We start from the raw sequence: 21,296 nt of genomic DNA, 5'->3' as shown, positions 1-21,296 counted from the left end.
ACCCAGAATGAAGTCCCAGGTAGTCCAGAATGTTCGTCCTTAACAGTGGCACCAGCTGCATGTTCATTGGATAGATGGGGGCTGGGAGCCTCATAAACACCCACTAGGAGAGTTTCTAAAGAAAGCTGCCAGCACTCCTGGCGTCCAGCAGGTGCCCAGTAAGTACACCTTCATCTGCTTCCCTATAATGCTCTATATTTAGTTTAATAACAGGGTTACAAGCAAGATTCTGAATACAGGCTCAGGGGAGGAAGGAGCACATATTAAAGTCACCAGCCCCAAAGGCCTGTGGGCAGCTCTTCCCTGTCTTAGACACTTGGTCTGAAGGATAGGGTATCTTGGGTAATCCTGAAGCCAGTCTATACACACACACACACACACACACACACACACACACACACACACACCCACCCCCCAGAGCCCAGGACAAAGTCAGGCATTCATGGTGTCCTCTGTTACTGCTGCCACCAAAGTCAGCTACCTTATTCCTGCCTGGGCTGACAGTTCTGGCATCTGACCCCTGGCTCTGTCCCCACCCATCTACCAGACAAGCCTCACATCACATTATAAAGCAGTCAAGCGTCTGTGCTGAGTGGATGCCTGTGCAAAAGGAGGGAGGCGGGCAGGAAGAGACTACTTGGGGCTCTGTGGGTGGCCTCTGTCACAGCTACTCAACCCTGTCCCTGTTGCAGGCAAGCAGCCACAAACAGTGGTAAACTGTAAGCATGGCTACGGTCAATAAAATTTTATTTACAAAACAGCCTACTGGCCATCCCTGCAGAACTTATATTTAGAATACAAATGTCTGTTGCTGGTGAGAGGTCTGTCTGCAGAGTCCCTTCTCCTAAATACCTAGAACATCAGGCTTGGGGTCCCTCTGCCTTGTCCCTGCCCACCAGCGCTATAACTGTGACGTATGCACATGCTGTTTCCTGGGCCTCATCCTGACCAGGTGCTCCCCTCCCCCCACCCCCACCCAGGGGAAGAGACATCTTCAGCTGGCAACCTGCAAGCAGCGGGGCGATGGTACACAGACAAATGTACTCACCCTCTCTCCATCCGACCCTGGCAGACCAAAGAGACCTGGAAGCCCAATGTAACCCTGGAAAAGAGCATGCGTGGATCAGAAAGACTGAGCACAGGGTGCACTTAGCCCAGCCTCCCTGCTGCCATCCCACGGGCCCGGTTCTCGAAGTTGGTGGCTCCAGCGGTCCTCGATGACATAGACCTTGAGGCAAGTGTATATGCCCGTGGACTGCATGGTGCTGCGTCCACGATGTAGTCCAAAGGCACATACGCTCACACCAGGGAGGGCAGCACAGGATGGCAGAGGCCCAGCACCCAGCTTGGGACCTGTGGAAGGAAGCTAGGACCCAGGTTAGATGCTACAGGGCTGTAAGATCTGCCTGTCTTGAGGGTAGCCCCTACAGAGGTTCCTCCTTGAGCACGAAGGTCCTGGACCTGGGGGCTTGCATCCACCCTGGTTGCCAAGTAACTCCAGTCAGTATGACCACCCCAGAGAGCCAGCACTGTACAGGCTCATGGGTGCTCCTAAGTTAACCCTGGCAAGGACCCCACAGATTAGAGGTGCTTCCGACTTGTATTCAGTTGATTTGTGTTCAGCCCAAAGGTCACCCGGGCCAAGTGAACTTAAGAAGCCGGGTATGTTGCCATTCTATGTCTGTAGCCCTGACATAATGTAGTTGATTTCCAGCCCCCAGGCCTATGTTCCCTCTGAGCCCCCAACCATGACATGCTTACGTCATGGTGGTAGAATCCTGACATACCTAGGCCACCTTGGTTGCTCTCCTGTCTAGTACCCAACATGCAGGTCAGAGCAAGCTCATCTCTCCAGCATCACTCAGCATCCTGGTAAACAGTGTTTCTCTCTTTGCTTCCCTGTCCTCTGATAATGTCTCAAGGGCCAGGATCCAGTTTGTACCACTAGATGCTGTGCAGTAGTTTAGTGATAACAACAGCAATAGAAAATGCTTGCCAAGAACATACCACCTGCCAGGCCTGACTCGATGCTTTGCACACACTAAGCACACACACAGCCATGTCCTATCTTTGACATTGTGAGAAAGTTGTCATCTGCAAAGTTCACATTTGAAAACCTCACAATCAAGTTACAAAAAAGGCGGGGAGCGGGGGAGGAGATCAGAAAAAAAATCAGAGGAATAAACAAAAAGCCCAACCCAGGCCAAACCAAACCAAATCAAACCCTTATAGAATGTTCTGAGTTTCTTGTTTCTTGTTGGGTTGGGCTGAATCCATAGCTCTCTTGGGGCAAATGCAGCCCACAGGCTACAGACTGGACACGTGATTACATTAGGACATCTTCCTTCACCACCCTCCTGGTAGGGGTTATTAAAATCCTATACAGATGAGACCAACTAGACCCACAGAGGTAAGGTGACCTTCCTATGGCCACATAGCTTCTATGGTGCAGCAGAACTCTGAGGTCGAGCTCCATCCCTAACCAGTGTGTCATGAACACACAACTGAGGGAGACCGGTCCCAGCTCTTCTTTCCCAAATACACAGCCCTGTATCCCCCTCAGCAAGCAGCTTGATCAACAACCATGCTCTTAAACACTATATCCTGAGTCTGCTGTGTAGAGCTCATGGCTGGCGCTCACGGATGACTTTACTTCAAGAGGCCTAACGTAACCTGGGGTCAGAGACAGAGTCAGTCTCTGAGTCAGTCATACAGACCCCAAGGCTGGTCTGGGCAGTGTTCCTTCACACACAAGGTGAAGGTGGCTGCCTTGGGCTCTGGGTACTTTCTCCCAGGGTCTAGACATTCCCTCTGAAGGCGTAACTTATGGGAGCCACAGGAGAGAGACCCAGAACCACAGAACAAGAGCTGCCCTGACTCTGTATATGCCATGTGACATTCAAGGGACCTTCCTATGCTGTGCTTACCCCTGCCACCACTAGACTGCTGCAGAAATAGAGGCCAAAAAAGTGTGTCCATATTGGCCCTTTGACTAAATAGCTTTGGCTCAGGACAGGTCATGTCGCAGGGGACCTGCCCTGACTGACAGCCATGTGATCCACTTGCTGAGCTTTTCTTGAAAGATAGCAAGCTCCAGTTCCAGACACCTAGGTCCTATTTCAGTAGGATCATGTTGTGCGACATGGACAGAACTGCCCAGGCCCACCATGGCCTGTGTCTGTCATCTTTATACCTCATCTGTCCCTTCAACAGACCCAGAGCTTTCCCTGCCTCCCTTCTGGGAGATCCCATGTGGAGAAGCCTCCTTGGCAGTTCTAGGCAGATGGAGTTAATGGCTGCCATCCCCTGGCCCTAACCCCCCAATAACCCTGATCTCCCAACAACCCATTATAGGGTCAAGTGATAACTATTTGCAGCGTCACCTGTGTGGGACTAGCCAAAGACCACTTACCCGGCTGCCTTTGGGGCCAGGCTCTCCTACAGGTCCAGGGAACCCCTGAAACAGAAATATAGGGAAGGGCAGGGACATATGGAGATGCCCTCCCTGCTACCAATGTCCCAGGCAAGGCCATTCTTGTCCTGGGCCTTAGCTATCCTCTGAATCATTATCCATGGCATGGGTTGGACCAGGGGTGGCTCAGGGGGAGACTGGCTAACAGGAATCTCAGGAACCCATTCTCTAAGCTCCTCCTATAGATCCTCCCAGCCTACAACATGGTGGCCAGGTCCAGTGCCCAGCCAGGCCCTTCCTTAGGTACCACCCACAGGGGCAGCTTTTTTGGCCCCATCCTACATCCTCCCTGTGGTTGGGGGCACTATGGCCTCCACCAATGGCCACAGCTTCCAGAGCATATACTGCACCTGCCTGCCAGGGTAACCTTTGGCCCCTGGACTGCCCTCAGGTCCTGGCTGTCCCTGCAAAGGAACAAGAAAAATGTTAGGAAAAGTGAGGCCCTGCCTAGCTCAGTCAGGGTCCAGGTGTGAGGGAGGGAACCCAGAACGGACAAGGAGAGGGGCAAGAATGTGAGTCAAAGGGAGTCAAAGACAAGTTGGGGCCCCAAGTCTACCTCTCTAGAAACTGGTCAGACCAGCTCTGGGGACAAAAGCCTTCTGCTCCAGACTCAGAATAAGAAAGCACAGAAGAGGGTTGGCTGGCTGTCCCTTGGCAGGGCTGCTGTTTGAGTTGGGCCAGGAGGCCAGAATTCCTGCAAACCCTGAGGCATATGGAAGGGATAATATCGCCTAACATTGCCGGGGACAGGCCAGCTATTCATGGCTCTAACCAGAGTCCAGGGGCTTCTGCCAGCCCTGGGATGGGCTGGGCAGTAAGACACAGGCTCTTCTAGGAGCGTGTGGCCGACTGGGTAAGCGGAGGGAGGTGATGGGATGGGGGAGTCCCAAGGCCTTGTTCCAGAGACTCTAAGTCCAGGGAGGGAGCTGGTACCAAGCAGGGACTAGAGGAGAAAAATAAGTCTGGCAGTGAGGGCAGTGCAGACAGGCCTCACCTGTTCTCCAGGGTGACCTGCTGCTCCAGGATGGCCCTTCTGTCCCTGTGGGGTGAAGAGTTGGCATCAGGCAATAGGCTCTACGGTAGGGCTATGGACACACTGCCTGTATGGATGAAGGTTGTGTGGAGTCCACAGAATCCTCTAGCGTCATCTTTTGTTAGAGCAGAGGGTGGGTGTGGGTGAGAGACTATGACTCAGTGGTCCACATCCCAACCCTGCCTTGGGAATCCAGAGAGCTGGAGGCAACAGATACAGGGGCAAAGAGTCTGTCACATAAGGAAGCAGGACAAGGTCGGCCTGGAACACACGTGATGCCTGATGCCATCAGGATCCACTCCAGCTCATGTACAGTGACCGTGTTGCCCGGAGACACTGCCTCCTTCCTCACTGGCTCTGCTCCTAGTTCAAGGAAAAGAACGCTGCCCAGATTCTCCGTGGCAGCCTTGGTGCTTCACCCTCATTCAGACATTGAGGCTGCACTGATTCCTGGCAGGACCCTCACACAAGGGCTCTGCTTAGCGGACAGTCCCTGGCTTACTGTGAAACTTTAGATGGGTGAGCGCCCTTCTGTGGACCTCAGATGGGGAACTTAGAATTCTTGAGTCTCCTTAGGTTCTGCTATTTTAGAACTCCAAGTTCTAATATCCCTGAGTGTCTATGATAAGGGACATCAGCAGCCACTCAGCACAGACCTTGACACCTGGCCATATGAAGAGCCTAGCACATATACTCCTCTCTCTCTCTCTCTCTCTCTCTCTCTCTCTCTCTCTCTCTCTCTCTCTCTCTCTCGCTCAACTCTCTCTCTCAAGAGAGAGAATCGTATGCATCCCAGACTGGCCTCCAACTTGCCATGTAGCCAAGGATGACCTTGAACTTCTGATCCTCCTACCTTCACTTCCCAAGTGCTGGGCTTCCAGGCCTGTACCATCACAGATGGTGCTGGGTGTCAAGCCCAGGGCTCTAGCATCCTGGACAAGCACTCTACCAACTGATCTATAGTCTCGGTCCCAAATGCACATGCTCTATACACTCATAAGTGCAGCCTCACACAGGTGTACGTCAGCTCCCGGATCCTGAAGGTGCACCGAAAGAGGCTGTCTCCATTAAAGATAGAAGAATCTGTCTTAGGAAGGAGGCTTGGGAAGTTCTCCAGCACTTCTTCTGACTCATCTAACTCCAAGAGAGACTGCCACCCTCAAGATGCATGCCACTCTGGGCCCAGGCTGACCCTAGGAACAATCCTCCACTGGGCCAAGAGTAGGCAAGGTGGGCCCCAGACCACAGCCAGCAGCAGAACAGAAGGATCCAAGGGCTTCTTACCAACTGATCTGGATTCCAGGACTGCTTAGCTACAGGGCTGGCTGTGTGGCCAGAGCCAGTGACTCGGCATCTCTGAACCCTGATCTTCTCAGAAATTATAAAATGGGGTGGTAAGAGGCAGTGCCTCCATGGCATGGTCTGTGTGGGAGGCACTAAACATGGTGCCTGGCATTGAATTCAGCAACCTTAGAGACACCAGTTACGGTCACTACTGCGGCCTTTACTTTTCATCCTTTCATTCACTCATTCAACAAACACTGACGAGGTGTGCATGGACCGGCAGGGTTTTCCCGTGTAGGGAAAAAAAAAAAAAAGAGTTGGGCAACATCTTTTGCCTTGGAGTTTACATTCCTAGAGAGGAACGAAAAAGAAAGCAAGCAGAAAAGATAACTGTGGGTGGCGGGAGGCAGGAGGCGGGGTGTAATGAGCAGCGGGTATCAGTTTTGCAAGATGAATATATGTTCCAGGGATCAGTTGCTCAACAACTTGAATGTGCTGAACCCCATTGCCCGTGCACTGAAAAATGGATGAAATGGCATATTTGATGCCATGCATTTTTAACAAAACAAAACAAGAAGCCATGAGCAAATAAAGTTAGGGTACAGAGGATGGCATGGCTGGGGAGGAGTGGTGACTCCAGGGAGAACCAAGGGATGGGTGACAGGAGGTGGACACAGACCTAGCTCCTGGAAATGGCACCCAGGAAGGCGAAGCGAAGAGTGCTAAAGCCACAAGGTAGAAATGCTCTCAGTGAGCGGGAGAAGCTCAAGAGGACCCATGGGACCAGAGAGGATCAGACAAGGGGGGGGGATGGGCAGAGAAGGAGCTGGAGGTCAGAGTAGGTGAGTGGGGCTGTGTTGTGAAGCCCTAGGGACATGGGGACAAGGCATGACACGATATGAGGGGGAACAAATGGAGCCTCGTTTATCCCACAGAAGCATCAAGGTGACTCCCATGCTCTTGGCTAAGACTGAGCGTGGGCAATCACCTGTGTGAACTCACTCTGCCAAGCTCTGCTTGCCTAGAACATTCCAGAGACACAGGGGCCAAGCAACAATGTGGGTAGGGTGAGGCAGGAGCCCCTAGTGCTCTACTATTCTACTGAAAACCAACTCAGGAGCATTGCTTTCCCCAAAAGACAAGGGGTGTGTATGCTCATGAACACCCTGCATCACATCTAGGAGGCAGGAGTCACCAGTGAGGAAACTGAGGCTCAAGGAGGCGAGGGACTGTCATGAAGCCACATGGCTTTCTTGGAAGAGCATATAGATTGTGACCCAAATCCCTCAACCAATCACTGGCTGGGACCAGCCCAGAAGAATGACAGGAAAGGCCCCTTAAAGATGCAGCTCCCTAAGACAGAGCCATTGGGGCATTGCAACATCCTTAGGGCAAAGGTCAGTAGCAGAATACAGGAGTACCCACATCAGATGGGACAGGAGTCACCATTTTAACTACCTCATCCTTCACTGGCCCAACAAAGAAACGGAGGTTCCAGGAGAAGAAAGTGGCAGGAAGCTTTGGCCAAGGTTAGACTGTTCTCTAGATGCCTGGGATGGGCTGAGCTGTCCCAATCAGTCAGCCCCAGAGGGCCTTGAACGTGACTGTGCACATGCGCTTCTGAAGCTGGTGGCAACAGCACAGACAAACCAGTCAAGGTGGGAGGTGGGAGGTGGGATGCGGAGGGGGCTCCCTGGCAGCATCTTCAGTGGTGTTTACCAAACAATTTAAAATCACAGGGCTGAGGACATAAGACACTAAACCATTATCTTCTTCTGGCCCTGGCAATTACGGGGGCCAGCCCATCCTGCAAGGTGGCCGCGGGGCAGTGATTTCCCGTGTGTGGGTGAAGGGTGCCAGGTGGGCCTAGGGAGGCAGGGGTGCTACAGAAGAGCTGGGGCCGCTGGTTGCCTGGCAGGCGGGCCTCCGCAGGCCCTATGTTTATAATACAGCCTGCTCTTTATTTTGGTTTGGGAGCCAGATTAATCACTGCTTACAGTGCACAGGAAGGAACCAGACATCACCTCACCCTGCCACAGACAGTGGGGTGCTATTTGAACTTCGAGCATGGAGGGAGAGGATCCTGTCCCTGCCTGGGGGTCTGGACAGCAGCATATACCCAGATCGAGGCTGCTCCCCAGGCTCCATTTCAGTAAGAAAGGGAAACTCACTCCCCAGTCTTGTTCAGCACCCAAAGGCTTCCCATAGGACTCACCTGCCATCCCAGCAGCCCACATACCCCACCCCTCCCCCGCATCAGATTAGGACAGAGTAGGTCAAAGCAGAAGAAACTGAATGACACTAAGCCTCTTTGGTCCTCAGTTTCCCAAACTGACCTCTCAACATGCCCTATGGCCTCCAAAGCTAGAAGATTCTGAAATTAGCAGATCATCTAGAAATATTAGACAGGTCACAGGGCATCCAACCCCACCTGATGGTAAGTTGAGGAAGGGAGGGCAGGAAGGTCTACTTTTCATGTGGTTCATTCATTCATGTAATTATTCATTCATTCATTCATTCATTCATTCATTCAACATAACACCTGCTGATCCTGAGTCCTGACCACAGCTCAGGCGATAGGTAGTAATGGCCATAACATTGAACAAAAGCAATGGGGTCACTATCTTGGGCACATGGAGAAGAATGTAGGTAAAGAATTAAGTGCCTGAGGTCTTGAAGCTCAGCTGGGGGAGGTTGCACAGTGCCCTGAGTGGGGCAGTGGGGCAGAGGTGGGGGTAGAAATGGGCTAAGACAGGAGAGAGGCCAGTGGGAATGGGTCACAGGAGCCCAGCATAGGGCTGGGGGTCACACTTGAAAGAATAGCCGGTTCTCGAAAAGGCAGGGGCTGTCATCTCTGCCCTCCACCTTTATCCCATCTTTCCAAGGGCAGTGGCCAACCGGGCAGTACAGGAGGACCAGAGTCTGGGGAAGTGAGGTTGAAAAGAGAAATGGGTTTCAATGGACCCACTTCCTTCCATTAGTCATGTCTGCCTGGCACAGTGTGCTAAGACTCAGAGGCCTGTTATCAGCTCTTGGCAAGACAGATCAAACGGTGATGTCAGCCAGAGGTACTGGGAAGAGGGAGGAGTGGGGCCAGGCAGATGTAGGCGCCCAGTGCGTGCAGAATCTCATGCAGGGAAAACTGCGGCAACCAGGCAGGATTCTGACCTCCAGTAGAGAAAAATGCTGAGGGTGTCAGCGAGTAACTCAACAACCAGAAAGTAGGGAATCCCAAGGAGACTCAAAAGATGAGCCACGGAATCTGAGAAATGGGTGTGGGAGCTGCCGGAGATGCTGGGGAGAGACTCGGGGAACAGGATCTTCAAGAAGAGAAGCAAACAGCATTAATGACGGATGTGGGGAAGTCAGGCCTGGGGCACAGCAGAAAGCAAGACAGGGATGCAGGAGGCCAGGGGCACTGGGGATGAAGTCAGGGACCATACCACGACCACACGGCCTCTACTGTGGGGGCTAAACTCATGCACACAGATGGCTGGGACTGTCTTACGCTCTGCAGGACCAAGTAGCACATCTCGCTCACACGTGTGAGCAACTACAACTCTTCCACCTTCTTGAGGGTAAGTATGGCTGTCTGATTGCTGTCCTGGTCCTAGGGACACTGCCGCAGAAGGATCACTGCAAGTCTGAGGCAAGCCTGGGCAACAGAGCAAGATCCAGTCTCAAACCAACAGATACATAAATGAATGTTTGTGGCCTTTCCTGTCCTGGAGGGTAGCACCACTTATACAGCAGCAACAACAACAACAGAAGGCAGCCCGGTCAGCCTATGGGTGGGAAGAGTGACTTGTCGGGTGAGCTGTGAACTAGCTAGAAGATTAATACCAGAAGAGCAAGACTTCTTTAGCTCTTTCTCTTTCATGACCATCATTACCATCCATAATACACATGATGCCTGTCATGTGCCAGCCCCGTGTGAATGTTGGGGCCATAACATCCCACTAACCTCCCCAACCATCTGCTGGGCAGTGGAGGCTCAGCCTGTAGAGGTGAAGCTCACCCACATTCACAGCCACAGGGGACAGAGCCAGGACCCATGCCATTCGAGTGAACCTTCTCACAAAGAAGCCTCCTTTGAATGTGAACTCAGCAGGTCCTCTCTTGGCTGAGAAACTGTCTCCGGCAGCTTGGTGGAAAGAAAACAGCTGGAGGGTCAGAAGAACCGGGTTCAGACCTGAGCCTTCTGCTTTAAGACGGAAGGAAGCATTCTCTCTTAAGTTGGTGCCTCTGGATCTTGGCTGCAAGTGGGACCCATCTTTCATAGGTTCTATTGCCTTGGTCTAGTGCCTAGCCTAGAATCCCCACAGTGGCCTATCACTCAGTAGGGCTGAGGTTGGTCCATTACTACAGAACATACCCCTAAGCCCTAACAGCCCCACCTGTCACTCAATGCCAAGGGCAACTCAGGGTTTAGAGCATAAGTCCCCATGTGCTAGCAGGAAGGTGTAAGTGAGTAAATAAGATCTAGTTGATCTTGCTCTTTTTAGCTATGTAATAGGCATGGGTTTTTTTTTCTTCACTCTGTGAGACTGTGTGTGTGTGTGTGTGTGTGTGTGTGTGTGTGTGTGTGTGTGTGTGTGTGTGTGTTTTCAAGTATGTGGGTACATGTTCTCATGTGTGCACACACATGTGTGTGCATGATTGTGGAGGCCAGAGATCAACCTTAGGTATTGTTTCTCAAGAGAAGACCTCCTTGTTTATTTTATTTTAGAGATGGGGGTCTCAATATGCAGCCCTGGCTTACCTGGAGCTCAATTGAGGCTGGCCTCAATTTCAGAGAGCCATCTGCCTCTGCTTCTCAGAAACTGGGATTATAAGTGTCTGCCACCACAGCCAGCTTGTAGTGTCGTTAGCCCTATGTTTTGAGTCAGGGCATCTAAGAGACTTAGAAGTTGCAGGTTAGTCTAGTTTGCAAGACTAACCTAGAGACACCCATTTCTGGGGTCCTCCAGGTCTTCATCTACCTCTCCCCAGCACTGGGATACAAGTTCATGCAACCACATTTGGTTTTTTACACGGTGCTGGGAATTGAACTCAGGTCTTTAGGCTTTTGTGGCAGGCACTTTACTGACAAAGGTAGCCCCAGTCATGCCTTCTGATGCTTTTAGTTGCCACCTGTTCCCCACTGGCACTCACAACCAGAACTCTCCCCTGCCCACTTTCTCTATAGCTCCTCCCTACCCTCCAACACACTTTAGATTTTTACCACTTTTCTATTTTCTGTCCCTCAAGGATACAAGCTCTATAAGGAAGGTTCTGTGTTCATGCAGCATAGGCCCAGCACATGATGGGTCTTTAATACATTCTCGCCTCATAATGAATGAATGAATAAATGAATGGTAAGACCAAAATTTAATGCCACAGACAGCTAACCTCATCTCTGATTGCCTGTGTTCCTTCTCCTCAGGGTTCCCACGGAGAAGACACAGTGACCCTAGTGCAACAGGGAAAAGTGGTTGCAACAGCCACCAGAGATGGAGGGTTGATTACAAGGATGAGCACAGGCACAGGATACCAAGCCATTTATTCTCCTCTTGGGTACCATCACTACCAGAGGGTACCTATCTCAGGAACTGAGGTTCCATGCTCTACACAGTACATGGATGACACCAGTCTGCCTGTATTAGATGCAGGCTCTGTGACAAATGCCCGCATGTGCTTTCCTGGGCCGGGACTGGAGAGGAGCACTTAGTCTGTGACCAAGCAGTTTTCCAAACACTGATGGTGCTCACTTAACTCAGAAGATGCCCAACCCTGCATGGGGAGGTGGCACAAACCTGTATTTCCTCAACTACCTCTGCTGCCTTCCTACCCCATCAAAGTGAGGCCATCACAGGCTGCCTTTTGGGTCAGACCAAAGGCACTTTCCCCACACTCGTAGCTCAAGCACCAGAACATGGGCCAGGGATAATAGTGGACACACAGCACCAGCAAACTCTGTCCTTCCTTGTGTCCAGGCTGGCCTCTGACATTTAAGTTATGGCCTGCTGTGCAAACAGAACATAGTAGAGGAAGGGAGGGGGCTGATGGCCATGATCTTGCAAATTCCCTGTGTTATGGGGACCCTGATAGTAAGAAACAGCTTAGAGCCAGGAGACACCCTGGCTGTCCCAAATGAAAACCAGACTACCGGTCTCGGGAGCAGGCAGCTGGGGCCACATCTGGGAACCAGAGTAGAAGTGAGCCCTAGGTCCAGGTGACTGTTGGACGGCTCTTCTGCACTGAGGGAATCTTCCTGAAAAGTGATTTGCCTCTGGCCTACATTGTCTTTCCTGCTTGTCCTGGGCACTTGCTGTACACAAGGGACACCTTGTACCAGGAAGAAGAACTGGAGCCTCAAACCCAATGTGCATACCCTGCTAGTGAGGCAAGACTTGGGGCTGAAAATAACAAAGATGGGCCAAGTGTCCCTGAGCAAGTGGCCACATTGGGCCAAAGTCTGAGTGTTCCAACAAGGCTTCACAAGGAGGCACAACTAGTCTTGAAGGAAAGGGGATGCTGGCTGGGGACAAGGGGGAAGGAGTCCAAGGCATCTGGAGATCCTATCCTGGAAAGCGGTAGAAACCCTACCACCAACAGCCAAGAACAGACTTAGAATGCCTGAAGAGGTGGCAGATACAGGTTAGTAGTGAAACAACCACAGGGAAAACACAAAGAATGCAGGTCCTCTGCAGAATACTTGCCTTTGTCTTAAGTCCCTTAAGAGTGGAACCCAGACCCTTCTCCTGAGTCACAGAGCCATCCTCAGGAGGTGAGGGACTGATAAGAAAATCGCTGTCCTGCTTGCACATGAGGAGAGACACAGAGGCCCAAAGCCACTCAGCCAGTGGGGCAATTCTGACGTACTCCGACCACCTCAAGCATGCTTGAGGCTGCCTCTCTGAGAGATACAGTGAGCCAGAGACACCTCTAGTCACACCTTCACACTAAGGGGCTCCCAACCCCAGCACACTCAGGACTCAGAAACCTCTTATCTCTTGCCAATGGGTGCTGTGCCAGGGAACCCAGATGCAACCAGGAGGCCCCCAATGCTTCTGCTTGAAGGCCAAGCCCATGGCCAAGGCCAAGCATAGAACCAAGGCCTACCTTCCGTCCCAAGGGTCCTGGATTTCCAGAGAGCCCAGGCAAGCCCATGTTGCCCTGTAAGATAAAGACAACAGAGTCAGGTGAGGAACTGGGCAGTGTGACCTCCAACTGCTACGGCTGCATCCACTCATGGAGGTTCACTGAGACTCAGAGGCTTCAGAGAAGATATGGTGGTCACTGAGCAAGGTAGGAACAGGCAAATGGATGGAGCCGCCAACCTCCAACCCCCAGAATTCACTAACTGCATATATAAAGGGCTTATATATGAGGTCTAAGTAGAAGACATCTCTTGGAGAGTGGGTTCTGATGTTGAGAGCATGGTTGAACCCACACTCTACCCTACACGGATTGGCTCTCCTCATCTCTGGAATCATGTCGTCATTATTAGGTCACCAAGCAGGAGGTCTTTCTTCCAAGCAGGACCAGAGGAAAGGCCCATAGGCCACTCTGCAGATATGCACTCCTCTGGAGTTTCTGCTTTCACATTTTTAATCTAGGTCTATCGCCCTGGAGAAGGCTATGAGAACCCAGGGAGTAGATCTGGACACTGTCCTGCAACTGTCACTTAGCACAGGTCTACTGAGGGATTAGTATGAAGTAGTGAGCTTCCTGTGACAAAAGGTCAGAAGGAAGCTCTCTCTCTCTCTCTCTCTCTCTCTCTCTCTCTCTCTCTCTCTCTGTCTCTCTCTGTCTTTTCTGTCTTTATGTGTCTCTGTCTCTCTCTGTATCTGTGTGTGTCTATCTCTCTGTCTATTTTGTCTCTGTCTCTGTCTCTCTGTCTCTCTCTGTCTCTGTCTTTGTCTCTCTGTCTCTCTGTCTCTATCTGTCTCTCTGTCTCTGTCTCTGTCTCTGTCTCTGTCTCTGTCTGTCTGCCTGCCTGCCTGCCCCCCCCCTCTGTGTGTGTGTGTGTGTGTGTGTGTGTGTGTGTGTGTGTGTGTGTGTGTGTATGTATGTATGTATGTATGTATGTATCTAGCATCTCACTAGAGATGCAGAGAGGTGAATCCTAACTCTCAGGGCCCAGACAGAAGCCAGACAGATCAGAATGTCCTCATCTAGACTCTAGAGTAGGCCTGTGATTAGATGCGGGAGTTTGGGCCCTCTCCTCCTACCTGGTCTCCAGGGCCCTTGCTCAGCCAGGAGGGGGGTACTTTGAGATTAGGGGAGGACCTTTAGCCTAAGTGTTTGCCCTTCCCACAAGCAACCCACTCAGCTTCATAGCCCCAGGGAGCCAGGAAGTCCTGAGTACATAGCCATTTCACCTCCCAGCCCCTGGAAACAACAGGTCTGTCTGTTCCAATGAGCACTTGCAAGGGCTTTGAAGGTCAGTTGGAAGTTTCTGGAGCACTGAACACCAACCAAGATGCTTCTGTATGCCAGCATCACCCAGCAAGGCCCATGGTAAAGCTATGGGGCACTGGGTGAAAGAGCATTTACCAAGAGGGGGGGCCCACAGGACAAACATTTTTTGTTGTTGTTCCTCCAGCCGCAGCCCAGGAAGGTGAGGTTGAGAATGGTCCTGAACTCAGTGTTGGTATAGAACAAGACCTTGAAGGAAAACACCAAGCTACTCCCACTTATCAAGGCTTCATGCCTCCTGGGTCATGTGCAGTCTTTTACAGGAGGGTAGGGTGGAGTACTGGAGTTCCTGAACCTACCTTCGCCCCATCGTGAGCCTGTCCTGGTGAGAGTCCTGGGTCCCCTTTCTGTCCCTGAAATAAAAACAAGTCTGCTTTGGTTACTATGTCACCTTGAATGGCATCTCCCCACAGACTGCAGTCACAGTCTTTTCACCTGCTTAGCCCATTTTCACCCACACAAACTCTCCCCCTCAATGCTGTCACTCTTGCTCAAACACCATCTATAGCTTCCCCCTGACTCCAAATCCCTTCTAGTGTCTCAAGTCTTCCATGATCTGGTCCTAGCCAGTCCAAGTTCTGTTCTCCTGCCACCAGCCAAGCCCACAAAGAAGGTACCATTGTGTATCATGTCCTGTCAGACTGTTGCCACTCCCTACCTTCTCTACCCAATCTGCTGTCACCAGGCCACATCCATACACTGCTCAGACATGGCTTGCACTTCCTGCCACCGGGCCCTTGCTCAAGCAAAGAGAACCATCCTAGTTCCAGACAGCCCAGCTCCCAGTCACTGCTGGTGACCTGTCTGTCTATGTGTTGCCTGCTGCCTTTCTCTGGGTGTCAGCATGTTCTAAAAGATACACTCAAAGGCACCTAGACTGTGTAATTTTCCAGAAAGCTGACATTTGCCTCTTTGAACCCCAGGAGCCCATGGATCACACTGAAGCTATTCCTAACTGCCCACTGCATTAGATGCCCCCTCTAGACTGAGGGCTGAGTATAGGGAATCCTATCACCCCAAAATACACTTAAGGAAACTGAGACCAGAAACAAGAGCTTTCAGGGACCCAGATTAAGGTACCCAGAACTGAGACTGCCCCCATCTAAACCAGGACTTCCAGGTCTGTGGGAGCCTGAGTATAGTGTACTGGGGAGAATGTAGTAGTAATAGCAAGTGTCCATTTGGACCAAGCACTGTCCATTCCTGTAATGTGAGAGGGTTCCATCACAAGGATCCTGGTCCTTAGAGCCTGGGTCAGCACAGAAGCCAAAGAGTTCACTGGCTGCATCTCACAGGAACAGAAAGAGTGCTCCCACTTGCAAGAGAATGTTAGGAGCTCTCAACTACCCCCCCCCCTTTCTACCTAGGCTTTCTGGCCTCCTTGCCTCAGTGAGCTCAGAGCTGGAAGTCCTGCGTGGAAGCCCTGGGCCTACCATGGGCTCACAGTAGGACCACAAACCAGGGTCTTCTCCTCTCTGAGCCTTGGTTTCTTCACTTGTATAGCAGGGGACATGTAGCTTACACGCACATCTACACACAGACTGGATTCTACAGTGTCTCGGCAAAGGGTCTGTGGGACAACGGCTGTGACACACGGGAAGGGCAACTTGGCCAACTCTATTTAATTCCCATTAAATTTTTCTTTGTCAGAAGTCAGACCTCCCAAATCCTAAAGTGGTCCATGTCCACCAGAAACCATGTTGTTCTGTGCTGGAAAGTACCTCTTTGCCTGCTGTCCTACTATGCGCACACCATGAGGTACACTCTACATCCCAACTCTCTGCTGCTAATGAAGGACAGGGACTGGGGTTTAAAGAAGCCACCAGAGCTACCTACCCAGTGGGTAGGAAGCCAGTTGGCTGACACCAAAGCCTTCATTGAAAGCCTGAAGCCCTTCCCTCTCCACAACCTCCCAGCTATACTGTCATCCCTCCAGGCAGTCACTCCAGTGTGAGGGCCAGCCCTTCCCTGGTAGGTTCCAGAACCCTAATCTATCACCCCACCCACCCTCCCCCAGGGAAGGGGAATTTCTGCAGAACCCCAACTCCAGATGCACCTGACACACATGGCCACCCCTCTAAGACACTCCCTACCCTCTGTAAGTCAGAAGCCCAGCTCCGTGCCTTTTATGTCCACAGTACAAGGCCTGGCCCAGACTACCCAGCTACCAAGGATTCCTGCGGCCAAAAATGGACAGAGATTCTTCCCACCCCACCATGCCCACCACGGTCTGAAGCCAGCAGAGGAGCTGGCACACAAAGCTCACAGGAATGGGTCTTTGTGAACTCTGTTTATTCTGTCATGTCAAAGAATACAAAGACTACTAAATACCGAAAGCCCTGGCCAGGGCTCCCTCGTAATTGATGGATTTCCCTATACATTCTCAGCAAGAGTGCTTGGATATAATCTCTGTCCAAAAATGGACGAACAAGGATGGGCATTCACTGAGCATTCACTATAATCCAGGTGTAGTACTGAACACCAGGAAGGCCATGGTGGAGAATAAGACCTAGGAGTCACGCCCCTTGGGGAGAGAATCCAGAGAGACCAGTCACGGCAGCCTAACTTTAATGAGTGTTCTTCTAAGCCCTTCATACATATTAGTTCACTTAACCTCCGAGTCTATAAAGGAGCAACATTCATGAGCTCCATTCCACAGAAGAGGAAACGAAGGCAGAGCAAGGAGCCATCACTTTCCCAAGGCCAGACCGTGAATGGGAGGAGTTTAGCGGCGGAGTCTGGTAGCAAGCACTTTACACTTCAGTACAGCGCAGTGAACATATACATGCCTGGGATGAATGAAGGCCAGGGCGAGGGCTGAGAGTTTTATCTAGGAATCACAGTTAGGTAAGGTGAGGCTAGACAGGAGAGGACAAGGAGGGTCATCAGGAGGTACCCCTGCTTAGACAAAGGATCGCTTCTAGGATGGAGACTTTCCTGATGTCTTCAACCTTTTGACATTGCAACACCATGTTGGCATCTGCAAAGTTCCTACTTGAGATCTGCACAGAGGAGTTTTTTTTAGAAAGTCATAAATCGTACGTCTTAAGCAAGTTTCATTGTGTTGGCTTCACTCGTTGCTGTTCTTGACCTTTTGAAGCCTGTGGACTGTGGGCTAAACACACCTGCTTTGCCAAGCTAGATGCCTACAAAGGTGCCAGTGAGAGAAAAACCAATAGACTTTGTTTTATGACTCCTTTATGTGTTGAGGACAAGGATCTAGTCCTTAGGGCCAGTTTCTTAAAAATATCATTTTTATTAATTCATTCATATTACATCTTAATTGTTATGCCATCCCTTGTATCCTCCCATTCCTCCCTCTCTCCTGCTTACCCCCTACTGCCCTCCCCTATGACTGTGACTAAGGGCGGGCCTCCTCACCCTGTATATGCTCATAGGGCATTAAGTCTCTTCTTTATAGCCTGCCATCATGTCTTAGGGCCAATTTTTTTAGTCATCAAGCCCATGTGACCTGGAGGAAGCCATATGGTGACCTGGAGCAAGCCACATGGTGACCTGGAGCAAGCCACATGGTGGCCTCTGCTTGGACTAGCTCATGAAGCCTTACAGCCAAGTAGACTACACAGGAGGGTAAACATGAGCATTACATGTTAAGAATATGGAGGGGATGAGAACTGTGCTGGGCTCCACCCCTTCAGGAAGGAGAGAAGAGAACTGAGGGCTCTCTCACTGAGGCCCAGAAAGGTGATGAGACAGAGAAAGACTAAAGAACAAAGGATCAAGAAATGCTAGACTAGCAGCTAGAGAAATGGCTCATCGATTAAGGGCACTGACTGCTCTTCCAGAGTACCTGGGTTCAATTCCCAGTACTCACGTGGCAGCTCAGAACTATCTGTAACTCCAGGATTCAACACCATCACACAGACATACATGCAGGCATAACATCAATGTACATGAAATAAAAATAAATAAATTATATATAAAAAAGGGAATGCTAGACTGGAAGTATCCTATGTAACTCCCCTGTGACCTCAAGTATACAGAACAGGGCCTGGCCTAAAGACAGCATCACAGAATAGCTCATGAATAAGCAAGTGAGGGGGGTCTCAAGAGAAGCAGAAGCCACATCTGGCCAGGTCCTGGAACTTCATCTGAAGATGTTCTTTGTGGCTATTACTGTTTCGCAGGTTTAGAAGTCCCAGCCAATGCAATAAAGAAGGAAAAACAAATAGGAAGAGGAGGAGGAGGAGGAGACAATAGTATGCCCTTTTTTGCAAACCATATGACTTCCTGTCTAGAATATTCTGGAGAACTAACTGGAACATGAGTAGAACAGATAATATACTTCAGTAAAGAGAGAAAAGACGGGGTCATACATTACATACAAAAGTGCAAAAACAAAAAGTTCTGTTCAGTAACTGAGAACCAACAGAAAGTATAACAGCAACAAAACATTAAATTTCTAAGTATAAACTGACTAATAAATGTTGAGGGATTATGCAATAACAACTATAAAAGTTTACTGAAAGATGTTGAAAAGTCTCAACCAAATCAGAAGACATACCATGTGTGTAGTGGATAGGAAAACGTAATATTTTTAAAATGCTAACTGTTCACAAATTAATATAGGTACTTAATTTCAGCTTTAAAAGAAAACAAAAAGCAAGAGTGATTTTTAAAATGAGAATGGAAATAAAATTTATCTGACAGTAAATAAATAGCCGGAAATGTCTGAAATGAAGGGAGGGGAAATGCATAAACACAGTACAAAGACAGTAAATGTCATATAAACTAGTATTTCAATAGCATACAGATGGACAAACAGCAATTAGACACAATAGAATGGCCTAAAAAGACCCTGGTCTACCCAACAACAATCATCAGAGCACAGGCTGTTTAATAAATGGTTAACTACAAGGGGAAAGCAATGATAAGAGTGCTAGTTCATGTCCCAACCTCAGTGAGATTAATTCCAGATGGCTTAAAAAGTTTGAGTACAAATGATATTATGGAATGACTAGAAATGAAAATGAACACATCTGATCCTAACGAGAGAGAGAGAGACAGAGACAGCAAGAGAGAGACAGAGACAGACAGACAGGCAGGCAGGCAGACAGACAGACAGACAGACAGACAGACAGACAGACACACACACACACACACACACACACACAGAGAGAGAGAGAAAGAGACAGAGAGAGAGAGACAGAGAGAGAGAGAGAGAGAGAGAGAGAGAGAGAGAGAGAGAGAGAGAGAGAGAGAGAGGGAGATTCCTAAGTGTAAAAATAAAATTTCTGAAGCTTAGTGAAAGGGCACATACTTAGCATGCGTGCGACCTTGTGTTCAATTCCCAGTACATCCAAAGTCAGTGGGGTTAGGAAGATGGTTTCTGTGAAAGCTTGTCAACCTAAGTCAGCTCTGCTCTCCGGAACTCATGTAAAGGAAGAAGGGAACCGAATACATGCACACGCACATACATGCATGCAAAACCATACACAACAATATTAATAACAACAAATCGAAACTTTAAACTTTTAAGGGAAAGAGCCAGACTAGCTTGTAGTGCCTTTTCCAAATAAGTTCCTTAAATGTGTTAATATTGTTAATGTATTGTGCATGGGTGGATGTGCGAGTGTGCATGCACATGTGTGTACATGTATGTGTAGGCCAGAGGACAGCCTCTGCTGTGATTCGTCAGATGTCATCTCTCTTTTGGTGGGGGTGGGGCTTGAGACAGAGCCTCTCACTGGCCTGGATTTCACAGAGTAGCTGCCTGGCCAGCAAGCCCCAGGGACCCTTACAGATTCTGTTTCCCTAATGCTAGGTCTCACATCACACCTAATTTTTTTCTTAACACAGATTCTGGAGACTGGACTCAGATTCCCAAGTATTTTGCTAAACTGGGCTATCTCCCCAGTCCTATTATTGTAAAATTTTTACAAAAAGGATAAAACTTCCATTTGTGAAAATCACCTTATGGGTAATGAACAAACCTGGAAAATATTTCCTAAGTAGGTAAAGCTTTTATAATTTCCATAGGTGAATAAATTTGCATGTCAATAACAAATGCCAACATGCCAACACCCCCAACAAAACAATTAGTAAGTGGTGAAATACATTTCAAACATAAGGAAATCCATGTCATAGATTATCAGCGAAAATAATAAATTGTCTTTTTTCGGCATCTTCCTCTAATGCTTTCCCAGAATTAGCTCAACCGTCCCAAAAGACAGTGACTAAGACATTAACAGCTTGCTTCTCTGTGCAGGCATGTTATAAATTATTTACATATGCTGCCTGCACATGCCTATGTATACCATGACATACATAAATACTTGCAGTTCAGTCCTGGGAATAGTGCTGTGAGGTGTAAGCTATTCTGATTTCTGCTTATAGAGACAGAAGCCAGGTCTGGGGGCTTTACATAATTAGCCCAAAGTCACACAAACAACACAGGGTGAATCCAGAGTTCTGACTGGGGCCTGCTGCCTCCTGAGTCCATGCTGGTAACCCTGTTTTTATTTATAAACTTATCCCAATGAAATAATTAGATATGCCAACACTCAGGCAGAGTCGTATTCATCCAAATGTTACATGTATATGTATACATGTTACATGTATATTGACAGGAATAAGTTTTGCATAGGGGATGCAGTTATAGAAAGAATGGGGCAAGAATGCTGACAGGGTGCCTGCCACCAGCCCTTAGAACACACTCAGGATTAAACATTCACAACAGGAAATGCTTGTGATGGAATGCTAAGTGAGGAGGGCCAGACAGCAGCCTTTGCCGCTGAGGGAAAACCACATCCCGCATGTGACACAGGCATGCAGGGAGTATTGGATAGCACAAGAGCAGGAGGCTTAAGGCACCCTGTGGCTCTGCGTAGTCGGATCTTGGTGTCAGATTCTGGGACTCTGGCCTTGCCACCCACTAGAAATATGACACTTGGGTCCTGGGTTTCTTCCTCTGGAAAAATGGGAGTGATGCTATCGGCCCTACAAAATGAGGGCAGCTCTCCGAGGTGCCTCAGGTCCACCACTGCTCCAAACACAGGCAGTGCTTATGGCTGGGCGAGAGCC

The 21,296-nt window shown here is 49.7% G+C and overlaps 1 protein-coding gene across 8 annotated transcripts in view; it reads right to left on the bottom strand.

Moving 5' to 3' along the window:
- Positions 1-21,296, bottom strand: part of COL27A1 (collagen type XXVII alpha 1 chain) — a 159,423-nt gene that overhangs the window by 71,608 nt on the left and 66,519 nt on the right. For all 8 annotated transcript variants that reach the window (XR_014783404.1, XM_084802626.1, XM_084802623.1 and 5 more), the window contains 6 exons: positions 14,552-14,605; positions 12,894-12,947; positions 4,467-4,511; positions 3,823-3,876; positions 3,413-3,457; positions 1,049-1,102 (listed from right to left, as the gene is read on the bottom strand). Coding sequence is in view for 7 of the 8 variants with exons in the window: in XM_084802626.1 (XP_084658752.1) it covers positions 1,049-1,102; positions 3,413-3,457; positions 3,823-3,876; positions 4,467-4,511; positions 12,894-12,947; positions 14,552-14,605 (306 nt within the window). In the remaining variant the exon portion in view is untranslated. The remainder of the gene's footprint in view (positions 1-1,048; positions 1,103-3,412; positions 3,458-3,822; positions 3,877-4,466; positions 4,512-12,893; positions 12,948-14,551; positions 14,606-21,296) is intronic.

Source organism: Acomys minous (genome assembly GCF_964271855.1).
Source record: "Acomys minous genome assembly, chromosome: 1".
NCBI classification, from domain to species: Eukaryota; Metazoa; Chordata; class Mammalia; order Rodentia; family Muridae; genus Acomys; species Acomys minous.
The sequence above is the reverse complement of the archived record's forward strand: the minus strand, read 5'-3'. Positions and strand labels throughout refer to the sequence as shown.